The 23063-nt window shown below is 47.6% G+C and overlaps 1 protein-coding gene across 9 annotated transcripts in view; it reads right to left on the bottom strand.

Annotated features, from left to right (window-relative positions):
* KIF15 (kinesin family member 15) overlaps positions 1-23063 on the bottom strand; it is a 94623-nt gene that overhangs the window by 2694 nt on the left and 68866 nt on the right. For 7 of the 9 annotated variants that reach the window (XM_089306417.1, XM_089306415.1, XM_089306418.1 and 4 more), the window contains 15 exons: positions 21380-21577; positions 20204-20311; positions 19922-20027; positions 18347-18512; positions 17233-17383; positions 16933-17018; positions 15675-15744; positions 13453-13539; positions 11742-11846; positions 11259-11381; positions 8316-8462; positions 5824-5925; positions 5371-5535; positions 3950-4059; positions 246-348 (listed from right to left, as the gene is read on the bottom strand). In XM_089306417.1, coding sequence (XP_089162543.1) covers positions 246-348; positions 3950-4059; positions 5371-5535; positions 5824-5925; positions 8316-8462; positions 11259-11381; positions 11742-11846; positions 13453-13539; positions 15675-15744; positions 16933-17018; positions 17233-17383; positions 18347-18512; positions 19922-20027; positions 20204-20311; positions 21380-21577 — 1827 coding nt within the window. Of the gene's footprint in view, positions 1-245; positions 404-3949; positions 4060-5370; positions 5536-5823; positions 5926-8315; positions 8463-11258; positions 11382-11741; positions 11847-13452; positions 13540-15674; positions 15745-16932; positions 17019-17232; positions 17384-18346; positions 18513-19921; positions 20028-20203; positions 20312-21379; positions 21578-23063 lie in introns of all 9 variants that reach the window. The other 2 variants (XR_007921580.3, XM_002713206.6) reach the window with 2 other exon arrangements.

The following is a 23063-nucleotide window of genomic DNA, read 5'->3' as shown; positions in this document are numbered from 1 at the left end:
CTGAGGGCTCTGGGAGGTCCTGCCGATTCTTGTAAGTGGACAGCTGCGAGGATCCTGAGCAGCAAGGCTCATTATCCAGGCATGAAGACAACTTCACTCCTAACTCTCAGCTATATGGATGGTAAATATCATGCTAACCAGGGGGAATGCAGAAAAGAAACAAGATGGTTTCTGAAATATACACCTATAAATGCCGACTATAAAGGCATTTCTCAGACAAGAAACATGTAAAAACAAACCCGTACTTTAGCAAGCCTTTCTTTGATGATTTCCTCTTCTTGTTCATTCTTCAGCTGCTGATGGTCTGGATGCTGACCACTGTACAGATTGGGTGGGGACAGGCAAACACTGTCAAGCACATTCAAGGATCAATTTCCAGTCAATCACGGGTACCAGTGCTGAGCTGTGCGAAGGAAAGCTGACGCTAAGGCGATGAGGTCAAGTTAGCACAGTTGATAAACATGACTGACACAGGTGGAAGAAATGGGGCCCCTCCCCAGAACGCAGGACTTCTCCCAGTCCAAAAGCAAGATGAGCAGAAGGGGAAATTCAACCAAGGCTTGGTGGAGAGTCACACAAACTACAAACTTTAGTTAAAAGTGGTAACGTCGGCAGATCAAATGTGAACTAAAGGGGGTGGAGGGAAAGGCAGGTAGGCGGGCAGCGTGGTACGAATGGGATCAGCTGGGGAGGGCCGCCCGGGCCTCAGGCTGGCCCGAGCCCAGGCTGCCTTTGTTTGGGTGCCACAGCAGCTGGCATTTTCTGATGATCACTGTGTGTGCAGACGCAGGGAAGGGATTCCCTGAGCACCAGCCTCCCACAGCGCAGGTAAGACTGATCCATCTCTGGGAGCACGGTCAGGTCAGCACGGCACGGGCATTTCCGTGGGCAGCCTGGACCAGGGAGGTCCCCCGGCAGCACCTGCCTCGGGCTTCCCTAGGAGCAGCTGTCTCACTGGTGAGTAACAGACCGTTTCTTGAAGGAAAACAGAAGCTTCAGTGAAGCTTCTTTCCCTTAAGGGATCTGGCAGCCTGGACAAAAGTGGTAACAAGAACACAGTGAGGAAACCCTCTAAATCATCGGGGAATATATTTTCTGGACACTAATCGGGGTGGGCAAGCTTTCTATTAGGAAGCACACGGTGCATACCTTGGGCTTTGGGAACTACGTGACCCTGCCACAGCAATTCAGCTGGGCTGCTCGAGGGCAAATGCAGCCACATGACCCCCAAACGAGTCTACAAAACAGGCTCTGAGCTGGATTTGGGGCTGGGACTACAGTTCACTCCTGTACTGATGTTTCACCAAGAGGGTTCTGCACCGCTCCTCCTATGAGGGACGTGAGGCTATGAAGTTTATGGTTTAACATTTATGAAGTTATAGTTTAAAATTAACATTCCAGGGGCTGGTGCTGTGGCATAGTAGGCTAAGTCTCTGCCTGCGGCACAGGCATCCTATATGAGTACAGGTTTGAGTCCTGGCTGCTTCGCTTCTGATCCAGCTCCCTGCTAATGTGCCTGGGAAAGCAGTGGAAAATGGCCCAAGTGCTGGGGCCCCTGCAGCCACGCTGGAGACCCCGAAGCAGCTCTTGTCTCCTGACTTCGGATCTGCTCAACTCTGGCTGTCATGAACCAGTGGATGGAAGACCTCTCTCACTGCGTCTCCCTCTCTTCTGTCTGTAACTCTGCCTCTCAAATAAAACTAAATCTTGAAAAATTAACATTCCAGAGACGTTTGATGTTCCATGTCATAATAACTTAACCAAACTTATTTATTTATTTGAAAGGCAGAGTTATAGAGTGAGAGAGGGAGGGAGAGATCTTCTACCAACTGGTTCCCCAAATAGCTGCAATGGACAGGACTGGGACCAACCAAAGCCAGGAGCCAGAAGCGTCTTTTGGATCTCCCATGTGGGCGTAGGACCCGAACACCTGATCCATCTTCTGCTGCTTTCCCCGGCATATTAGCAAGGAGGTGGATGGAAGTGGAGCAATCAGGACTTGAACTGGTGCCCAGAAGGCATGCCAGTGCTGCAGGAGGCCTAACTCACTGTGCCACAGCACCAGCCCCTCAGAATAACTCTTGAAAGGCCAGTATGCCAACTACTAGGCTTTTCCCTAGTGTGATGGAGCATGCAGGTGCAGCACAGAAACCAGACCCGCAGACTGCACTACCTGCGTTAGAGGCACCTGCAATGGGAGAGCAGCCGTTTACGAAAATGCAGATCTCTGGCTTCACTCCAGCCCTACCAGATCAGACCTCAGAATCTCACTAAACGTGAGGAGAGCCACTTGGGAAGGGATTGTTAGCACGGCCACCACTACCATCCTCATGTCTCTGTGGCCACGTTTAGGTTTGGACAGTGCATCTCTGTTGCTCTGGGAAGGGCTGGGGAGCAGCGGGGTGGGCAAGTTTCTGTCCAAGACTTTGTGGCAGTAGCAAGGACAGCAAACACCCCTCATACAGGGCCCCTTCCATTCTGTTCTATCCCCTGTGTAATTTTAGAGGCCAGATCCATCTCCAAGCCCTCACCTGAGTTAGCAATGGGCCATATCCTGATTCTACCTTGTGCACTTAAAAACTTCGTAGCACGGAGTGACACACGTCTGCCGGGCACGGTCACCAGCACTTTCTGTCTGCTTCCATTCATCAACAAAACACCTGTGAAGAGGGTGTCATTCTGCTCACGTTCCTGCTAAGGAAGCTGAGGCACTAAGATGGTGAAAAAATGTGTCCAAAATCACATGACTTTTAAGTGTCAGACACAGAAGTCCCGATATGGCTGCCCCTGTGACACTGTGCTGTGCCATCAGCAAACACAAACAGAAGACTGCCTTAGCTGAAGCCAACACAGACAGACACACACACACAAGTCTGAACTCAGGAACTGCTCCCCTATGAAGTGCTAGAACACGAGTCACAAAGCAAAGCCAAGTTGTAGGGAATTCTCCCTTTTTCTGCAGGGCTTCTAGAACTCTTTCTTCTTGAACTTCTTGAACTTTCTTCTTTAAACTTTGGAAAACAATGGGCTTCTGTTTGGCACAGTGGGCCGGGCTGCTGCCTACAATGACAGCATCCCATAATGGCACTGGTTCTAGTCCTAGTTGCTTCACTTCCAACCCAGTTCCCTGCTGTGGCCTGGGAGGGCAGCAGAGGATGGTCCAAGTGCTTGGTCTCTGCCACCCACGTGGGAGACTCCAATGGACTTCCTGGCTTCTGGCTTCAGCCTGGCCCAGCCCCAGGGAGTGAATCAGTAGATGGAAAATTTTCCTCTCTCCTCTCTCTGTAACTCTTCCTTTTAAATAAATAAATCTTAAAAAACTATGTAAATTAAAATTAAAAAACAAACCCCCTAGTAGAAGATTGGATCAAGTATTTGTTTTAAATTCATTTTTTTTTTTTTTTTTAAGATTTTATTTATTTATTTGAGAGGTAGAGTTACAGGGGGTGAGAGGGAGAGACAGAGAGAAAGGTCTTCATCTCCTGGTTCACTCCCCAAATGGCCACGATGGACAGAGCTGCACTGACACAAAGCATAGAACCAAGACTCCCACGCAGAGGCCCAAGGACTTGGGCCATCTGCTGCTGCTTTCCAGGCCATAGCAGAGAGCTGGATTGGAAGAGAAGCAGCTGGGACTCGAACTGGCACCCATATGGGATGCCAGCACTGCACGCGGGGGATTAACCTACTAAGCAACAGTGCTGGCCCTTAGTCATTTCAATACCTTGATAACAGTGCAAAAGTTAACAGATGGGTGAGCTTATGGAGGCCTGATCTTCCCACTCTGGAAAAGGCACATCTTCCTCAGACTGGACTCAGAACCAACCAGTGGGCCTCTCCTGAGTCACCGGGAACACGGGGCCCACGTGAACTCAATTCCAACCTCTCTCTCCGAGCTGTGCGCAGGCTGGCCAAGATGGAGGGCAGAGTTCTGGGGGCGCCATCTCACCTGCTGTCCTTCTGCCTTTTCATGGCATCCAGCTGACCTTGCAGGAGCCAGGTGTTCTCTCGTAACTGCTGAGACTCCAGGCGCAGGTTTTCCATTTCACACAGCTGCTCCTGGTAACACACAGATCACATCTCTTCAGAAAACACAGTGTGACAGGCATTACTTCCTCCCCAAGGCCAGCAGTGAGACTGGCATCCTTCTGCCAAGCTCCTCCTATAGGCACACACCGCCCTGGGGACACTGCACAAACAGGCCAGGATGAGCACTGGGAGCCTGGGCCTGTGATTCATGATCAAGTCCACGGTGTCCTGGACACGGTTTCCCAGAACTCATCGAAATTCCTCATGAGAAAAGATGGCCAAAAGTCTCTACTCTGGGAAAGATTCTATCTGATAGACTACAGTGAAAGCAAACAAAACTGATGCCAAGGCACATCTCTCAAGAACGCTTACTCGGATCCTGACTTGAAAATCATGGATCCAAGAAACAAATACTGGTTGGCAAGGGGTGTCCGTAGCCATTTCTGTCTTCTTATGTCTGATTTCTTGTAACGTGACCCAGTTTCTTCTAAGTTTCAAGATCATTCCAATCTGGAGAGCAACCATGTTCCTGAGACAGCACTGACAACTGTCCTCATTACGAAGGCCATCTCCTCCGCGAGGAGCCCGGCTGAGGCATGACACTGTTCTACCCACGTGCAGCCCATGGTTAAAGTGAGCTACGTACATTTCTACACAGGAAGTCGCTCACAGTGACGAGCACTGCCACCTTTGGGGGGCGTCACGTCCTCCCTACCCCCTCTGCACTCCCACGCACCCTCACCCTAACCAGACACATGCCCTCCACTCACAAACACTAGGCTCCCGAGTGACTGGGCCAACAACGCAACCTCGAAGCTAACAGGAATGGAAACAAGAAAGCTTCAGATTTACAACAGATAAAAGCAAACCTCACCAACAGATAAAGAATGGATGTAAGTCAGTAAGAAAAAGCTCAGTGACAGAAAAATGAGCGGAGGATATCAGTCGGAGAAAAACAAAAGCTGCTCAACTTTTGAGCAACTGCCCGGAGGTAACGTGCCAGTCGACCGGCTGAGAGCTGGAAGGCGGGTCAGCACCATGCGGCGAGGCGTGCGGCAGCCGGCTCTCCCCTGCCCGCACAGTGCAGTGCGCTGCCGCGAGCTGAGAGGACCCCATGGGGGTACAGATGCACTGACAGGCTCTGAAGACCCCAACCATCAAAACCTGCTGCCCCGGGAGCCTCCAGAACAGCAGGCTAGGGAGCTTGGGGCCTGCGTGGGGGGGAAGTGTGGACTTTTTTGCTTACGTTCAGTTCTGTGCCTCTTGCAATCCGTACCCTCAGGAACCATAAGGACGCTGCTTGTTTTAAAACTTAAGTGTGCTGAGAAAAGACCCCGTTACCTTCATTCTGAGGATCTCTGCATTTTTGACTTCCCTGTCTTCTGTGAGCTTCGACACGAGGTACTGCAAGGAAGTCTTAGTGGCCCTTTCGTCTTCCATCTCTTGCTCCTGTGTTTCCAGAAGTTTTGTCAGATGCGTTGGAAAGTGCGGTGGTGTTTTAGGACTCTAAAATAAAATAAAATGACATCATGTTCAAATAGCCGACTAAGTGTTGCTATGACGATCTCATTTTAAGTATATATGCCAAGCACACAGGAAATACGCAGGCTATGCCGCTAATTATTCCAGCTGTGTCCCAGCGGAACAAAGACTGGTGCCTTCATCACGTGAAAAGCGGGCAGGGTAATCTCTGTCTTTCAGGAAGACACAGCTCTGGCCTTAGTAATTTCCAAAGTCTTATCGTTCACAAAGCTGTTTATTCCTCCGGGCGCGCACTGGTTTTCTGGCAAGTACCTGGGGAGACGCGGCAGCAGAATCCATCACATGCTCCAGCTGTCTCATCTTGAAGTTATATTCGTTCTTCTTCTGTTCTACTTCCTCTTTCTTTTGGTTGAGCTGGGAGGATTGAGCAGACGAAAGGTTACAAGTCAGAAAACAATGTGGGGCCTGTGGTCCGGGGAAAAGGGCGCGCTCCACCGTACCAATCCCAGGGCCATGGAAATCAAAGCCACAGCGAGGCACCACCTCACACGTGTTGGAACAGATCAAAGGTCGGGGCAGGCAATGAGGGGGAGAAAGGGAACGCTTGAACACTCCTGGTGGGCATGTCAATTACTATCTACAGAGTGTAAGTTATGATGAAAAACAGTATAGAGGTTCTTTAAAAAACTAAAAATAGGGGGCCCGTGTCTTGGGGCAGCAGATTACACCACTGTCTGCGACTTCAGCAGTCCATATGAGTTCAGGTTCCAGTCTTGGCTGCTCTACTTCCAATCCTCCTCTCTGCTTAGGGCCTGGGAAAGCAGTTGAAGATGGCCCAAATGCTTGGGCCCCTGCACCCACATGGGAGACCCAGAAGCTCTTGACTCCTGGCTCTGGCCTGGCTCAGGCCCGGCTGTTGCGGCCATTTAGGGAGTGAATCAACAGATGGAAGATTTCTGTCTCTCCCTCTCTTTGTAACTCTGCCTTTCAAATACATTAAAAAACAAACAAACAAAAAAATGAAATGGCTTGGCATGCAGTTTTCTACATTTAGCTACTCTGACAAAAAAACAGGGGCTCATACCCCATCTGTCTGCTTACCTGTATCCCTTGCCCTATTTCTTCTCTTAATATTTCTGTCTGTCCCTCTCTCTTTGTAACTCTGCTTTTCAAAGAAATAAAATACATTTTAAAAAACAGGGGCTGACGTGGTGGGGTAGTAGGCTTAGTCTACATCTGTGGTGCCAGCATCCCATATGGGTGCTGGTTCACTTCCTGACTGCTCCTCTTCTGATCCAGCTCCCTGACATGGCCTGGGAAAGCAGTGGAGGACGGCCAAAGTGTCTGGGCCCCTGCACCTTCGTAGGAGACCCAGAGAGTATCCTGGCTCCTGGTTTCAGATCTGCCAAGCTCCAGATGTTGCGGCCATTTGAGGAGTGAACTGGCAGATGGAAGTCCTCTCTGCCTCGCAAATAAATAAAATCTTAAAAAACAACAAAAAAAACTACACTAAAAATAGTACTATCCCATGGCCCAGCAACCCTGGTTCTGGGTGCACATCCACCGGAACTGAAATAATATGCTAAAGAGACATTTTCACTCCTACGTTTACTGCAGCACAATTCACAACAGCCCAGATCTGCAATCAACTTTAGTGTCCATCAGCTGACAAAGGAGCTGATGACAAAGAAAATATAGTACATACACGTAATGGAACACTACTCAGCCTGGAAAAAATCAAACTTTATCATCTGCAACAATGCAGACGAACCTGGAGCACATCCTGCTGAATGGAATAAGCCAGACCCAGAAAGACTCCCAACTCACAGAGGCTGGACTAGGTGGGGCGATGTTGGTTAAAGGTTACAAAGTTTCAGGTAGAACGAACAAATAAATTCTTGAGATTTATTACATGGCAACTGAATACATTGGTAATGTATATTTCAAATTTGCTGAGAGAGATTTCAAATGTTTGCACATAAACCAAATGCAAGGTGATGGACATGTCGATTTAATCATCCCATAATGCATACATATATCAAAGTGTCACACTGTACCCCATAAATATACAACCATTTTCAGTTTTTTTTAAAGGTGTTTCTTAGAATTCTACTCAAATCGGGGCTTCCAGGATGTCTGTGGAAAATGCATGTTGTGAAATACTATGGGTTTAAAAAAAGTTTGCTCCCAAATTAATTCCATTTTCCATCAACTTTCAGAAGTATCTTTGTATATACAAAAAGACAACTTTCCTAAGGTATGCAGAAATATTTCTTTGACATTTTTTCAGAACTCGATTAACAGTTTGAAAAGCAGTAAGATGAAATTATAAAAGTGGAACATTTTTTAAAGTAATACATTGCAAAGTCTGGAGTGGTTTCTTGTACCTAATTTTGCCATTACTATAATCCATTCAGTACCCTTTCTCTCACAGTATTTAGACTTTTTAAAGATTACATTTGACAAGCAATAAGAGTCGTTTTAGAAAAACGCAAGACATAAAACAAGAGCCGCAGCCAACAGCTGACAGAGCCATCGGCTATGCCTACACCGCCGGGGCAGGACTCGTGCTTTGTGGCAAGAGCCCAGAGCAGGAGCAGAGGCAGCCAAGCACATCTCCACTCACGGGAGCAAGCCCACATTGTTTCGCTTAGGCTCCAGGCTCAGGATCCCTGACGAGTCTGCTGGTGACTGACACACCCCGTCAGCTCACCTCTGGAACATGGGAAAGTCAGCCAAGGCAGGCAAGTCCTGACAACCCGGCCGTGGCCACCCCCGGCCTGGAGGACACCTCTGCATCTCACCTCGTGCTGCAGCTCCTGGATCAGGGCCTCTTTCCTGCTCAGCTCTTCCTGGGCAGACTGCAGCAGCCCCGAGTGTTTCTTTGAAGCCTCTGTGAGCATGTTCAGTTGCTCAGTGGCGTGAGCCAGGTCCTCACAAAGCATATCCCTCTGTTAGGAGACAACCACACAAAGGAAACATTTAATGGAGCTAGTCCAATGGAGATTTGCAAACCACTACTATGCACAATTCTTTAAAATAATTTTGTGATGTTTCCTTTTTTTATATTAAAGATTTATCTAGATTTAGCTATTTATTTGAAAGGCAGAACTACAGAGAGGCAGAGAGAGAGAGACAGAAAGAGAGAGAGAGATCCTAAATCTGCTGGTTCACTACCCAAATGGCTGTGACAGCTGGCGTTGGGCTGATCTGAAGGCAGGAGCCAGGAGCTTCCTCCAGGTCTCCCACGCAGGTGCAGGGGCCCAAACACCTCGTCAATCTTCTACTACTTTTCTAGGCCATTAGCAGGGAGCTGGATCAGAAGTGAAGCAGCCAGGACTTGAAACAGTGGCCAGATGGGATGTTGGTGCCACACGAGGAGGCTTAACCTACTACACTACATGCTGGGTTTCTTTATACTTAATTTTTCTCCCATCCCTAAGGAATAATGCCTTTAAGAGTTGTTACAGGGGCCAGCGCTGTGGCACAGTGGGTTAAAGCCCTGGCCTGAAATGCTGGCATCCCATATGGGCACTGGTTCTAGTCCCAGCTGCTCCCCTTCTGATCCAGCTCTCTGCTATGGCCTGGGAAAGCAGTAGAAGATGGCCCAACTTCTTGGGCCCCTAAGTCCACATGGGAGATCTGGAAGAAGCTCCTGGCTCCTGATTTCAGATCAGCTCAGCTCCGGCCGTTACGGCCATCTGGGGAGTGAACCAGCGGATGGGAGACCTCTCTCTCTACCTCTCTCTGTAACTCTGTCCTTCAAATAAATAAATAAAATAAATCTTTAAAAAAAATAGCTATATATCCTTCCTTAAGGTTTTTATACTTTTGGTGGTCTTTGTGAATGGAATTCTTTTAGTCTCTTTAAACTGTTAAAATGATTATTGATGGTGTATAGTAAACATATTTTTAACAATTAATTTGTAACCCATTACTAAACTTACTCTAACAGATAATCAGGCAATGGTGACATTCATACCCACTGCAAATAACAGTCTCCTTCACTCAGTTTTTACAGTATTTATATCTCACTCACTGTTCCCATGTTATTGCATCGGTTTGCAACTTTGCAACATGTATCATTACAACAGTGACATGTAGATGATTTGACAGTTCACAAACTCTAGTCATAAAATGGCTTTTTAGACAATAAAGTGGGAAGCATAAGAGGAACACGAAGGGTCTGGAACCTGAGATACTTCAGTATCCAGACATACTGTTCTTAAGGAAAAACAGAAGGAGGGAGGAGGGGAGGGAGGCAGAGCTTCTCGACACATGGCCTTGGACTTCCATCACTCAGGACTCCCCCTGGGGCAGCTCCACTTCCCTTTCTGCTTTGGCACTAGGCAGTGTGGAACTGAATTTTTAGCCCGCTAGACTTTGTGTGAGGCCTTAGGTTGTGGCTACTGGGTGCAACTTCCAGCCGGCCCCTGAGACAGTTCCCAGCCAGCAGGTCCCGAGCAGCTGTGCGGTGCCAGACGGCATTCTAAGTGCTGTCCACTTCCTGCTTTGTTTCATGTTCACAAGGCCCTGTGCAACAGGCAGTGCCGTCACGACAGACGGGACAAAGGAGGCCCAGAGAAAGGCACCCCCCTAAGGTCACACCGCCAGAATTCCAACTCGAGGCTCTCAATGACTTGCTGCTATTCTACTCAGTTTCCCTTCACTCAGGATTTCAGCGATCTCTTTAAATCGACTTATATCGTCCTATGTTAGCTGCTTCAGACTCAATGTCCTCTTGGACAGCTGGCCCTATGCGTTCTTCAAGTTTAGAACTGGAATCCATAAAACACAACTCAGTAACTTTCTGTGGCCTCTATTCTCTCCATCTTAGATGTGCTCAAGTTAGCAAGCCCTGGGGCCCACTCTGCCTGCCTGCATCCCCTCTGCGCAGCCCACAGGCAGCCGGATGCCAACACCCGAGCTCTGTGGTTCTCAAACGCTTGCCAGTCCTCTCCCCACCCCAGCTCGGTGTCCACTTCTCTTCTCAGCTCACACCTCACCTTCTGCATGGGTGCAAAGTCTATGCACTGGGTTCCTAAACGTCACAGCTAAGCTCCCTGAGGCACTTTCCACAGGTCCCATCTGTCCCCAGCTTCCGAGCTCCACGCTGCTCGCCCTGGTTCCCACTGTGCTGGGCACTCCCACGCATATCCCAGTGCCCAGCCTCCCTCCCTGGCAAAGCCTTCTCTGAGGGGCTCCTGGGAGCTTCCTCGGGCACAATCTCCCTCTTTTCTGTGCTCCTGCATTGCTGACTTTATCATCATACACACATCTCTGAAGCTGGAGTGCACACTTTGATGTAAGCAACATGCTGGCAGTCACTCCTCCATTCCCGAATGCCGGGCGGGGACAGGCTGAGAGCAGGTGCATTCAGTACCTATTTGTTGAATGTGCTTTGTGGGTAGCATACTTTAGCAAGAAAACCCTACTTAAAATATTATCTACTTATTTATTTGAAGGGCAGACAAACAGAGACAGACAGATCTTCTACCCACCGGTTTGCTCCTAAAGTGCATACAATAGCAGGGGCGGGGCCAGGTCTGAGCCAAACCTAAGAACTCCATCTGGGGCCCCACACGGCTGGCTGGGACCCAAGTTCTGGGACGATCACCTGCTGCCTCTCAGCAGAAAGCTGGAGTCAGATGGGTCATGTGGGCGTCCCAAGCGTCTCCCTCTCTCTCTGTCCTATTCAAATAAATACATAATTTTTTTTAAAAAGATCATGACATGTTAACACTTACTTCTATGTCCTCAGAGAGTATTCTCAGCCTCAGGGTTTCTTTCAGATCCGTGATATCCACTTCCTGTCGCTTGATCAGTGCTTTGCTCTCTTCTCTGTCAGCCAAGGCAGAGTTGTATTTGCACTGCAGATTAGAGAGTCATGATATAAGCTGGCTACTGTATTCCCTGCTTATTTGTAGATTGAAATACCTTAAGGATGAGCCTGAGTTTCAGGGTAATGACCAGATTAACACAGGTGAATTCAAGAAATACTTGTGGAAGAACAAATGAATGGCAAAGAGAAATGGAAAAAAAAATCCCACAGGTGTCAGTGGAAAACTGTCTGGTGCTGTCGGCGGCCTACAGCTGCGGCCGCCACCAAGGTTAACTGGCTTCCCCAGACCGCTGTGACCCTGGTATCTTCTTGCGACTAGAACACTGCGAGGAGTGTGTGATGTGCGTCTCGTGCGCCAGCGTGGCATCGTGCTGCTGCCTGGACTTACGTTGATGTCCTGCAGCTCCTGTCTCAGGGTGTCTATGGTTTCCGTCTTCTCACAGACAGATGTTCTCAGCTCCTGGATCTGGTTCATGAGGTCAGCTACAACTTCCTAAGAAGGACACAAACAGTATCTTCATTCTCCATGACATTACGGAGGTCAATTTTAAGTGATGGCATTTTTTTTTTCTAAGAGCAACAGCAAATAAACGGTTGAGAAGCAAGGAGACAGTGAGAGAAAGGGAAGGGAGGGGGAGAGGGAAAGGGAGAGGAGGCGGGGGCGGGGAGGGTGGGAGGAGAGGGAAAGAGCTGGAAATGAAGACAGAGAGCAGTTACAAGAACAAGTAAATACAAAAAAATGGGGCCGGCACTGTCGCACAGCGGGTAGACCTGCAGTGCCTGCATCCCGTTATGGTTGCTGGTTCAACTCCCAGCTGCTCCACTTCCAATCCAGCTCTCTGCTATGGCCTGGGAAAGCAGTAAAAGCCCAAGTCCTTGGGCCCCTGCAGCAGTGTAGCAGATCTGGAGGAAGTTCCTGGCTCCGGATCAGCGCAGCTCTGGCCTTTTCAGCCATCTGGGGAGTGAACCATCGGATGGAAGACCTCTCTCTCTCTCTACCTCTGCCTCTCTGTAATTCTGCCTTTCAAATAAATAAGTAAATCTTAAAAAAAAAAGAAAGAAAAAGAGTGCACAAGTGCATTCTCAGCACTGGTTTGCTCCCTAAAAGCCTGCAACAGCTGCAGCTGGCCTGGGCTGAGCCAGGGCAGGGATCCCATCACTGAAGCATCACTGCTGCCTCTCGAGGCTGTACTGGGAAGCCAGGGACGGGAGCAGAGCCAGGGACTGAGCCCAGGTACTCTGAGAGGGAGGCTTAACTGCGAGGCCAAACACTCGGCTCCAGGAGTCATTTTTATTTCAGCAGAAACAATACATGTCTCACAACCTGTTAATGTTATCAATGTATATTTTAACGGCTTTGCATTATTTTCTGTAATTATTTGCTTTGGTTTCATGAATAAATAAAAGCTAAATGTAGAAAGGATTTTATATTTAATCTTATGCTTGGGTATACATTTTCTAAAAGATTTATTTATTTATTTGAAAGGCAGGGTTACAAAGAGAGGGAGAGACAGAAAGGTCTTTCATCCACTGTTTCATTCCCCAAATAGCTGCAACAGCAAGGTCTGGGCCAGGCTGAAGCCGGAAGCCAGGAGCTTCTTCTGGGACTCAGACGTAGGTGCAGAGGCCCAAGCACTTGGGCCATCCTCTGCTCCTTTCCCAGGTGCATTAGCAGGGAGCTAGGTTGGAAATGGAGCACCTGGGACTCAAAGTGGCGCTCATATGGGAAGCTGGCGCTGCAGGCCGCCCTTTAACCCGCTATGCCACAGCGCCGGCCCCAGTATTTTTTTTGTTAGTCTAGTTAAAGTCAACACGAGAGTTGAGAGTTTGTATCATGGTACTTAACAGTCCACAAGAATGGGTAACACTACTACCAGCACCCTGGTGTACAGGTAAAGATGTTTTAGAAACACTGTCGTGCAAGGTGACAGGGTGGTTTGTGCTTTCTGGCACCCTTGCAGGACGAACAAGGCAGAGCTGCATACAGACATGCTAGCCACCAGAAACTCCGGAGGAGTCAGATGCGGCAGAAGACAGAGCGGTAAACATGCATTTATAGGGAAAATGCGCAGAGGGATGACGCTTCAAACTCCACTTACCTTGTCTGCATCTCTAGACTTCTCCAGAGAACTGATCACTTTTTCAGTAGTAAGCAAGCTCTCTTCCAGTTTCTGTATTTTTGTCATCTATGGGAAAACCACATATTTTTAGAAAAAGAAATAAATTACAAAGTGAATAACACATAGAGAAAAAATGTGGAAATCTGCTTTTGATATGATAGAATCTATACTAGGAAAAATACTTGAAAATGATGAACTAGGCTGAAAGAAAATACTTTTTTAGGATCTCTGTCAACAAATTACGACTACAGCAATTTGAGAGTTAAGAGATATAAGTGAGGAAAAATAACAGAATCAGTCAAAAAATCTACCTTTTTATCACTGATTTTTTTTTAAGATTTTGTTTATTTATTTGAGAGGTAGAGTTACAGACAGTGAGAGGGAGAGACAGAGAGAGGTCTTCCATCCACTGATTCACTCCCCAAATGGCTACAATGGAGGGAGCTGAGCTGATCTGAAGCCAGGAGCCTCTTCCAGGTCTCCCACGTGGATTCAGGGGCCCAAGTACTGCTTTCTACTGCTATCCCAGGCCATAAAAGAGAGCTGGATGGGAAGAGGAGCAGCCGGGACTAGAACCAGCGCCCATATGAGATGCCAGTGCTGCAGCTGGAAGCTCAGCCCACTATGCCAACAACACTGGCTCAGATTTTTTTTTTTTAAAGATTTATTTTATTTACGTGAAAGGCAGAGTTCCAGAGAATGAAAGAGAAAGAGAGATTGTCCATCTGCTGACTGACTGCAATGGCCAGGGCTGGACCAGACCGAAGCCAGGAGCCAGCTTCTTCCAGGTTTCCCACGTGGGGACGGGGCCCAAGGACGTGGGCCATCCCCAGCTGCTTTCCCAGGTGCATTAGTGGGAACTGGACTGGAAGTGGAACAGCTGGAACTCACTTGCAGCCACACGGATGCCGGGTCTGCAGGCGGAGGCTTAACCTTCTATGCTGGAAGGCCAGCCCTAGCAGCTTCATTTTTACGCTGGCAGGCCACTGAATAAAGCAGGGCATTGCCTTACAACCCGATAAGATAACACCCGATAACAAACAACTCTGCTTTTCCTTTATGTATTTGGTCACACAGCTTTTTTTTTTTTTTTTAGTATCACTATCCTGTTTCAAGCTTTTTTTTTTTTTTTAAAGATTTATTTATTTATTTGAAAGGCAGAATTTCACAGAGAGAGGAGAGGCAGAGATAGAAAGACAGGTCTCCCATCTGCTGGTTCACTCCCCAATTGGTCACATTGGCTGCAATGGCTGGAGCTGAGCTGATCCAATGCCAGGTCTCCCAAGTGGGTGCAGGGGCCCAAGGACTTAGGCCATCTTCCACTGCTTTCCCAGGCCACAGCAGAGAGCTGGATCGGAAGTGGAATAGCTGGGACTCTAACCAGTGCCCATATGGGATGCCGGCACTGCAGGCGGTGGTTTTACCTGCTATGCCACAGCGCCGGCCCCAGTTACACAAATCTGGATTGTATATTTTAGAGCTGTAGCACTGCTTACATAACTGTTACAAGGCTGCACATGTGTTTATTAAAAATGTTCAAGTTGCAAGGTGGCTTTTCTCAGAAAGTCCCCGTCACCTTCTTGTTCCCAGAAGGCCCTTTTTGGAATGCCCCTGCTGCATCTGCCCTAGCCAGGCCCCTTGACAACTCAACCTCTCATTTTCATGCGTTTATGGGAGGGGTCCCTGCCATGTTACGGATGTCGGTGTTGTTGGAGATGGCTGTTCTGAGGAAGGTCTTAACTGCTATGTCAAACACTCACTACTTTACTACCAGTTTCCAATATTTGAAAGTTTATAATAAAGTTTTTGAGGCATCAGGAATAAAAGTTACAAATGCTGGGGCCGGTGCTGTGGCGCAGTGGGTTAAAGCCAGGCCTGAAGCGCCGGGATCCCTTATAGGTGGTGGTTCCAGACCCGGCTGCTCCACTCCGAATCCAGCTCTCTGCTATGGCCTGGGAAAGCAGTGGAGGATGGCCCAGGTGCTTGGGCCCCTGCACCCACATGGGAGACCCGGAAGAAGCTCCTGGCTTTGGATCAGCACATCTCCAGCTGTTGTGGCCATCTGGGGAGTGAACCAGCGGATGGAAGACCTCTCTCTCTGTCTCTACCTCTCTCTGTAACTCTGTCTTTCAAACAAATAAAAATAAATCTTAAAAAAAAAAAGTTACAAATGCCAAATCCTACAGGTGTAGGAGACTCACCTGCTGCTCACACTTGGTCATTTCCTTCTGTTTCTCCTGACGCACAGCCTCAAGAACCTTCAGGATTTCTCTGGAAGAGAAGAATTATCTTTTAGCCCTAATCTCATTCAGTGGAAAGGGTTACTGAATCTGTTAGTACAGAAGACACAGAACACCCCACCCTGTTTCTCTCTTCAGTGTTTACTGCTGCCTGACATATCGGCTAACAGGCAGTAGGTATTTATCTGTATGCTGGAGTGTAAGATCTGTGAGGACAGGGCCACCTTGTTTGATGTCTTACCTGTCCATGTTCCGGCATTTACCAGAACAGTGTCAGCATGCTGGACATCGCAAAGTGTCTGAGTGGCTAAGTGATAACCGTCTGCCTCCCAACTAGTGACCTGCTCCGTGTGCACCAGGTAACCCAGGGCCCAGGAGAGAACCTGACACCTTGGGAGAGCTCTGGAAGCGTCTACTGAACAGCACGTTCTTCTCACTGACGGATAATCAGCTAGTGGCTGAGGCCAAGAGATGGCCTGACGGCACCAAGGCAAAGGACTTGGAGAGAGGGAACAAAGACGACAGCACTCATACCGAGAGGCCACGAAACACAGAACAGCCAGAAAAACAGTAGGCAGAGAAACCAAATCTCCCCATGTTCCAACAAAAGGAACAAATAGAGGTCATTCTCTATCCTGAGACCAGCTTCTGAGCTTGATCACCACCAGCTGCTGTTCACTTAAAAGGACACGAGTTAGGCCGGTGCCGCAGCTCACTAGGCTAATCCTCCACCTTGCAGCGCCAGCACACCGGGTTCTAGTCCCGGTTGGGGCACTGGATTCTGTCCCGGTTGCCCCTCTTCCAGGCCAGCTCTCTGCTGTGGCCAGGGAGTGCAGTGGAGGATGGCCCAAGTACTTGGGCCCTGCACCCCATGGGAGACCAGGAGAAGCACCTGGCTCCTGCCATCGGATCAGTGCGGTGCGCCAGCCGCAGCGTGCTGGCTGCGGCGGCCATTGGAGGGTGAACCAACGGCAAAGGGAGACCTTTCTCTCTGTCTCTCTCTCTCACTGTCCACTCTGCCTGTCCAAAAAAAAAAAAAGACTCGAGTTAGCATCGAATGCCCGGAGAACGTTCGCGTCTCCACACAGCCAGTTATACAAAAGATTCTGATGTCCACTTTGGAACACTTTATAAGACATCAGCAATAAAGCCCACACAGGATGAGGAACGTGGCAGTGACCACTGTGACACGTAACTCACAGAGACTCACAGCACTCACTTAGAACTGTTTTCTTTATCTTCTTCAAACTTTATCGATAACTTGTTATTGCGCTCCTTTTCCGCTTCCAAAAGCTCCATCAAATTCTACAAGACAGCACAATGTCAGATGTGAGGTAACTGTCACCGGCAACGTGGAATCAACAAACAGGTCTGGCACCTTGTCTGTGGGAGGCCCTGGGGCCCGCAGTGGAACTGGGGCAGGGCAGGGGGGAGGCTAGGATGGTCTCCGCCCTGTACACAGGGGACAGCTGCAGAGCCAGCACCAGTGACTCAGTTACCAACACCTCTAACAACTCACGTGCAGATCAGACTTCAGAGTTTCATTCTCTTTTTTGCAGTTCTGGAGGTTTTTCGACAGTTGGTCGATTTCAAATTTCATCACCTCTTGTAAGTTTTCGTAGGAGTCCTGCAGGCAGGCTTGGTTCTCAAGCAGCTTTTCCTTTTCTAATCTTTATCAGAAAACACAGACAACGTGAGTGTACCATTGCGTGCATCTCTGCCAGTCGGATCACCTGCACTTCCATTTCTGCCATCCACAGGCCATGCCCAATTTGCATGGCCCTGACCAATGCCAAGGCCCCGCGCAGACCTGTGTGAAATGTCTGCCGTAAGTGCCCGTGCGGGGCCCGCTGCATCAGTGTGTGTGGGGAGTGAGCCTATGGGCATCTCTTCTATCATCTCCTCCGTGGTTTCAATCAGACATGCTTACCTGGTGGCAAGGTAGGGAGATCAGTCTCATTTAGGGGTTTCTAGACTTAGCCATAAGCTAGGCTACTGGCTATTAATTTCCAAGTTTTATTGACAGCTCAACTCCAGCCATTTATCACTTACTTTCTCAATTCTAGAAAGGTGTTTTTTTTTTTCTTGAGATGGCCAATGTGACTTTAATCTGAGCAAGACAGAAATGAAAAATTCCCTTGGCAAAGAATGGTTTACTGCTGTTTTTGATTTTCATGCTCTCGTTCTCCTCCCTAGCATGCTGCTGCCCACCCAAACATTCAGAGCTCAGGCAAGAACTAGCAAACAACCACCCCAAACTCTCGGTAAGGAAACGGTGTAAAGGCTGGCGGGTGACTCAAGCAGAACCGGCTCCAATTGTTCGAGAACAACATCTGGCTAATAGGAGAGCACATTTCTTGGCAACTGTTAGGGCAAAAGCCAAAGTCTGGAGCTATCTGTCTGAGGCATACTGCTCCTTGTCACCTCGAGGCTGGTCCTCAGTGCAGCAGAAAACAAGCACACCCCACAGAGGGAAGCGGGGCTGAGACAGAGAGAGACCGACGATCCTGAGCTGCAGGCTAGTTTATCCCCTCTGCACTCCCCAGCGTGCGCTGGACTTACAACACGTGTATTTCCAGCAGTCCTAGGTCACAGCCAAGCAACAGCCTGGAGCCGCAGAGGAAGCTGGGTACCTGACGCTGTCGAGCTGCAGCTGGACGTGCACGTGCCTCTCGGAAAGCTGGCTGAGCTCCTCCTCCTGGCGCGCTCTGAACGCGCTGTACTCCAGTTTCACAGAGGACAGCTCCTTGTCGGCAGAGTGAAGCACCACCCGCAGGTCATGCACCTCGCTCCTCAGGACTAAGCAGAAACAAAACAAATCCTCAACGGCGATCTTCACCAGTGTGTTTCATAAAGTAGGCAAATGAACTCGGGAGGTCCCCTTGCCAAATCCGCACATTCAAGGTAAGGGACCTCTTTCAGAGAGGGGCCTGTCTCTTCTCATTTTCTTCTTCCCTGCTTATGCTTTTTGAAACATTTCTATCAAAAAGGAAGAGTCAGCTCACAGGTAACTAGACTTCTGCAGATTTCTCCCACAGAATGTGCATCAAAAAAAATTTTTTTAAAGACTTATTTATTAGAAAGGCAGAGTTGGAGAAAAAGGTTTCTCATCTGTTGGTTTACTCCCCAAATGGCTGCAACAACTGGACTGGGCCAGGCCAAAGCCAGGAGCCAGGAGCTTCTTCTGGGTCTCCCGCATGGGTGCAGGGGTCCAAGGACTCGGGCCATCTTCTACTGCTTTCCCAGGCCACAGCAGAGAGCTGGATGGGAAGAGGAGCAGCCAGGAATAGAACCGGCGCCCATATGGGATGCTGGCGCTTCGTGCCAGGGCGTTAACCTGCTGCGCCACAGCGGCGGCCCCAATATAATCTCATGAATTACAAATCCCTTGGAAATGTATCAGAACTTCACAATACAGGTTAAGCATTTCTGGTGTCCTAATGAGACTCCACTTGCAAATATAATTAGGTAATTAAACAAAAATGGGGCTGGCACCCTGGTGTAGTGTTATGTCGCTGCCTGCGACACCAGCTTTCCACATGGGGTGCTGATGTATGTCCTAGCTGTTTCACTTCTGATCCAGCTCCCTGATAATGCACTTGGGAAAGCGGCAGAAGATGGCCCAAGTGCTCGGGTCCCTGCCACCCACGTGGGAGATCAGGATGGAGTTCAGGCTCTTCCTGGCTTCGGCCTGGCCCAGCCCTTCCATTGTGACCATCTGGGGAGTCCCAGTAGATAGAAGATCTCTGCTTCTCCTTCTTTCTCTCTAACTCTACCTTTCAAATAAATAAATAACTCTAAAGGAAACAGATCGGCTTTCATTTTAGCTGTATTATAAACTACTTGCACATACTCTGATGAAGGGAGAAATAAAAAACTAGCCATCAAATAAGATTCTCACATCTACAAATATCTACAAGTCTCTAATTTATGTGTTGTTGTCAATAGCAAAATATTCATCTTATGAATTGAAGAGACTTCATTCTCAAAGCAGTTTACTTAAAACTTTAAGCAAACAATTGAATCATTTATGTGTTGACAATGCTGAAGGTAATTACTACCTTTTATGATATACTACTCAGCTACCACACACACAGCTTATGTCTAGTCATCTCACGACAAGTAACAGTGAAATGGAACCAAGCAAAAGCCAGGGCAGCATTATGTAAATGAACAGAGCCACAAAGCCCGTCGGCGCTCTCACTTACAGTCATTCTTGGTTTGAGTGTCTCGCAGCTGCTTGTCAAGGATGTTCAACTGTGAGAGATGCTCCTGCTGCTGTTTGGCCCAATCAGTTCTTTCTGATGAGAAAAGCTTTGGGAAAAACATGCATTTATTGGAAAAGGAACACTGGTCAGCCACGACACGCTGCAGATCCTTAACCTGTTTTGTGCTCTCTGTCTCCTTCTCAGGGCAGAACGTGCAGCTGACATCATGGCCTCCCATGGGCTCTGTCTTTGAGGCCATGGGGCACATGGCGCCTGTCTCACCTCCTGCATCTGTGTGGAGTGATGCTCCAGTCTGTCGACATGCTGCTGCAGCTTCAGGTTTTTGTGCTCTTCTTCGTCCAACTTGACTTGAAGAGAACTCATTTGTTCCTGCAACACAGAGACTTCAGTCACCAAAGTTCTCCCAATGGAATTCTCAACCACCCCACCTTTTCTTCTGCATTAGAGACCACACACAAAGCAAACTCAAAGTTTCACTGAAAAAAGGTATCCAAGGCCTGACTGGGGGTAGAAAACCATTTCAAAAGGCTATAGAGTGTCTCATGCTTCAGAACACCCTCCATCAAAGGTAACAAGTGAAACACAGAGGACAGAGTGATTAAAACTGACATCCTGGGGTGGGCATTTGGGGCTGCAGTTAACATGTCATTTGAGATTCCCTCATCCCATACTGAAGAGGCTGGGGCAAGTACTGGGGTCCTTGCCACCCATGTGGGAGACCTAGACTGAGTTCCAGGCTCCTCCCTTTGGCCTGGCCCAGACCCAGCTGTTATGGGCATTTAAGTGCACAAGCAGGTAAGAGCGCTATCTTTCAATTAAATAAAATAAGTAAAAACTTTAAAACAATTTTATATCCTGGGTTAAACCAAATGCCACCTGAGACTTCTAAGAAGCTTCCTCAGGTTGCAAGAGATAACCTCATCCAAGGACGTCCAAGGCCTGGGAGGGGCAGACTTGGGATGGGGAGCAGTCTGGTCCATTCCAAGTTTTATTGGACAGCTTTGTGAAAAAATCGCCAAATGACTAAATTCTGAAATAATCAAATTTCACATGTTATTTCAAATACTCTAAAAGCTGTCAAACATCTCATGTGTAACAGTTTTTCAAATTATTTTCACTCTCTGTACAAGACTCAGCATCATGCCATACACGTCAGTTCTGGAACTGGTTTGCTTGTGGCAGTCTGGTCATTTTATGCATGAAGGAACTAAATCCACAGAGGTTGGAAAATGACTTGCTAAAGACTGCAAAGTGAATTAAAAGAGAAGGGCAGGCTGATTTCCTAGCCAGGGACCTTTACATACGCAGACTTAGCAAGACAATTACAGCACTAAGCAGGTTTGAACAGCACAAATTACAGGGAGGTAAAATGGCAGATAAAGCAACTTTATTTAAATAAGTGTTCAATTATTTACTATTTCTAAAACTAAGCATTACCTGCACTGTTCTCAGCTCTTCTGAAATGGCCTCAAATGCTTGCTCGCTCATCTCAGGGGGAATGGGCTCATTTGCGATGTCATTATCTACTTTGCTGGACTCCTCAGTGTGCGCAGGAGTAAAGCTCCCTATTTCAGGGCTCATTTTTGGCACCAGCAGAGAACGAAGCTGATAAGCCTTGGTTGGTGTAGTTATAATCTGCAGCAGAAAATGATTATGGAAAACAACATTAGCACACATGAAAAAAAAAAAAAAACAAACTAAAACCCAGCATACTCAGTAGTTTTATCATAGAATAAAATTAAAGTTCTATTCATCAAAAGAAAGGAATAAAATATCCCTGTGAAACAGCACAGAAATGCCCATGTGGAAATGAATCTAGTAGTTCAGCATAGTCCAAGCAAAATTCTAATATAATTAAAAAGAAGCAAAGCCTGAAAAGCTGACATCTAACTTCCTACAATGAGTAAATGTACAATAAAAAACACTTACATAAAAATGCATTATAAGGGACTAGTCATTAAAACTGGGTGGATGCTTGGCACCATGGATAAGTCACTGCTTGGGACACCTGCATTCCCTAACAGCGTGGCTGGTTTGAGTCCTGCTTCCTGCTAACCTGCACCTTGGGAGGCAGCAGTACTTGTGTCCATGCCCATCATGTGGGAGACCCAAAATGAGTTAGCAGCTCCTGGATTTGGCCCAGAAAAGCTGTTGAGGGAATCTGGACAACGAACCAGCACGTGGAAGATCCTTCTCTATTTGTCTCTTAAAAAAAAAAAAAAAAAAAAAAAAAAAAGAAATTAACAAATCACAAACAGTATCTTATATGCACATTTATACTCATATAGAACATTGGTGAAAAATACAAAGTCCAGGAATAGAAGTGATGAGAAAAACATGAATTACTAAAAAAATTCCTTTTCTATATCATTCAAAAATAAAATAGCAGATGCACAAGCACCTCAATATAAAAATAAAGTTAAAGGCATAAAAGTCACAAGGCTAAAAGCTCAAGAAACCTAGCAGTATCACAACCATAAAACTTCTGTATAACAAAACGACCACATGCAAAGATGAAGGACAAGCAACACGGTGGCAGTGTATGGAAGAAACATTAAACATCAATTCACAAATCCTCCTACAGACCAGAAGAAAAAGACAACCAACGGGAAAACACGCCTTTCCATGGAAAAGGATAGGGGAGCGGTCTTCAAAAAGTTCATAGAAAACTCACATCATTTTTCTTTTTGTTTTAAAGATTTAATTACTTATTCGAAAGTCAGCCACAGAGAGAGCACACACACAGAGTTCTTCTATCTGCTGGGTCACTCCCCACAGTGGCCAGGAGCCAAGAGCTTCATTCAGGTCTCCAACATGGGTGTAGGGGTCCAAGGACTTGGGCCATCTTCCACTGCCTTTTCAGGCACATTAGCAGGGAACTGGATAGGAAGTGGAGCAGCCGGGATTTGAACCCAGTGCCCACACGGGATGCTGGCACCACAGACAGCTGCTTTACTCACTGCGCCACAGTGCCAGCCCCTACATCATCTTTTAATTTCATGTTTTCCACTAACTTTTTGAAACCTCCTCATACAAATGGATATGAACATATGAAAAATATTCAAACACACTGGAAACTGAGTGTGAGTTTCGTTTTTTCCTATATAGTCAGAGCAGGTTA

Source organism: Oryctolagus cuniculus, chromosome 10 (assembly GCF_051225735.1).
Source record: "Oryctolagus cuniculus isolate XC-2025 breed Fujian yellow rabbit chromosome 10, ASM5122573v1, whole genome shotgun sequence".
Taxonomy (NCBI): domain Eukaryota; kingdom Metazoa; phylum Chordata; class Mammalia; order Lagomorpha; family Leporidae; genus Oryctolagus; species Oryctolagus cuniculus.
Note: the sequence above shows the minus strand (reverse complement) of the source record. Positions and strands in the feature narration are given on the sequence as shown.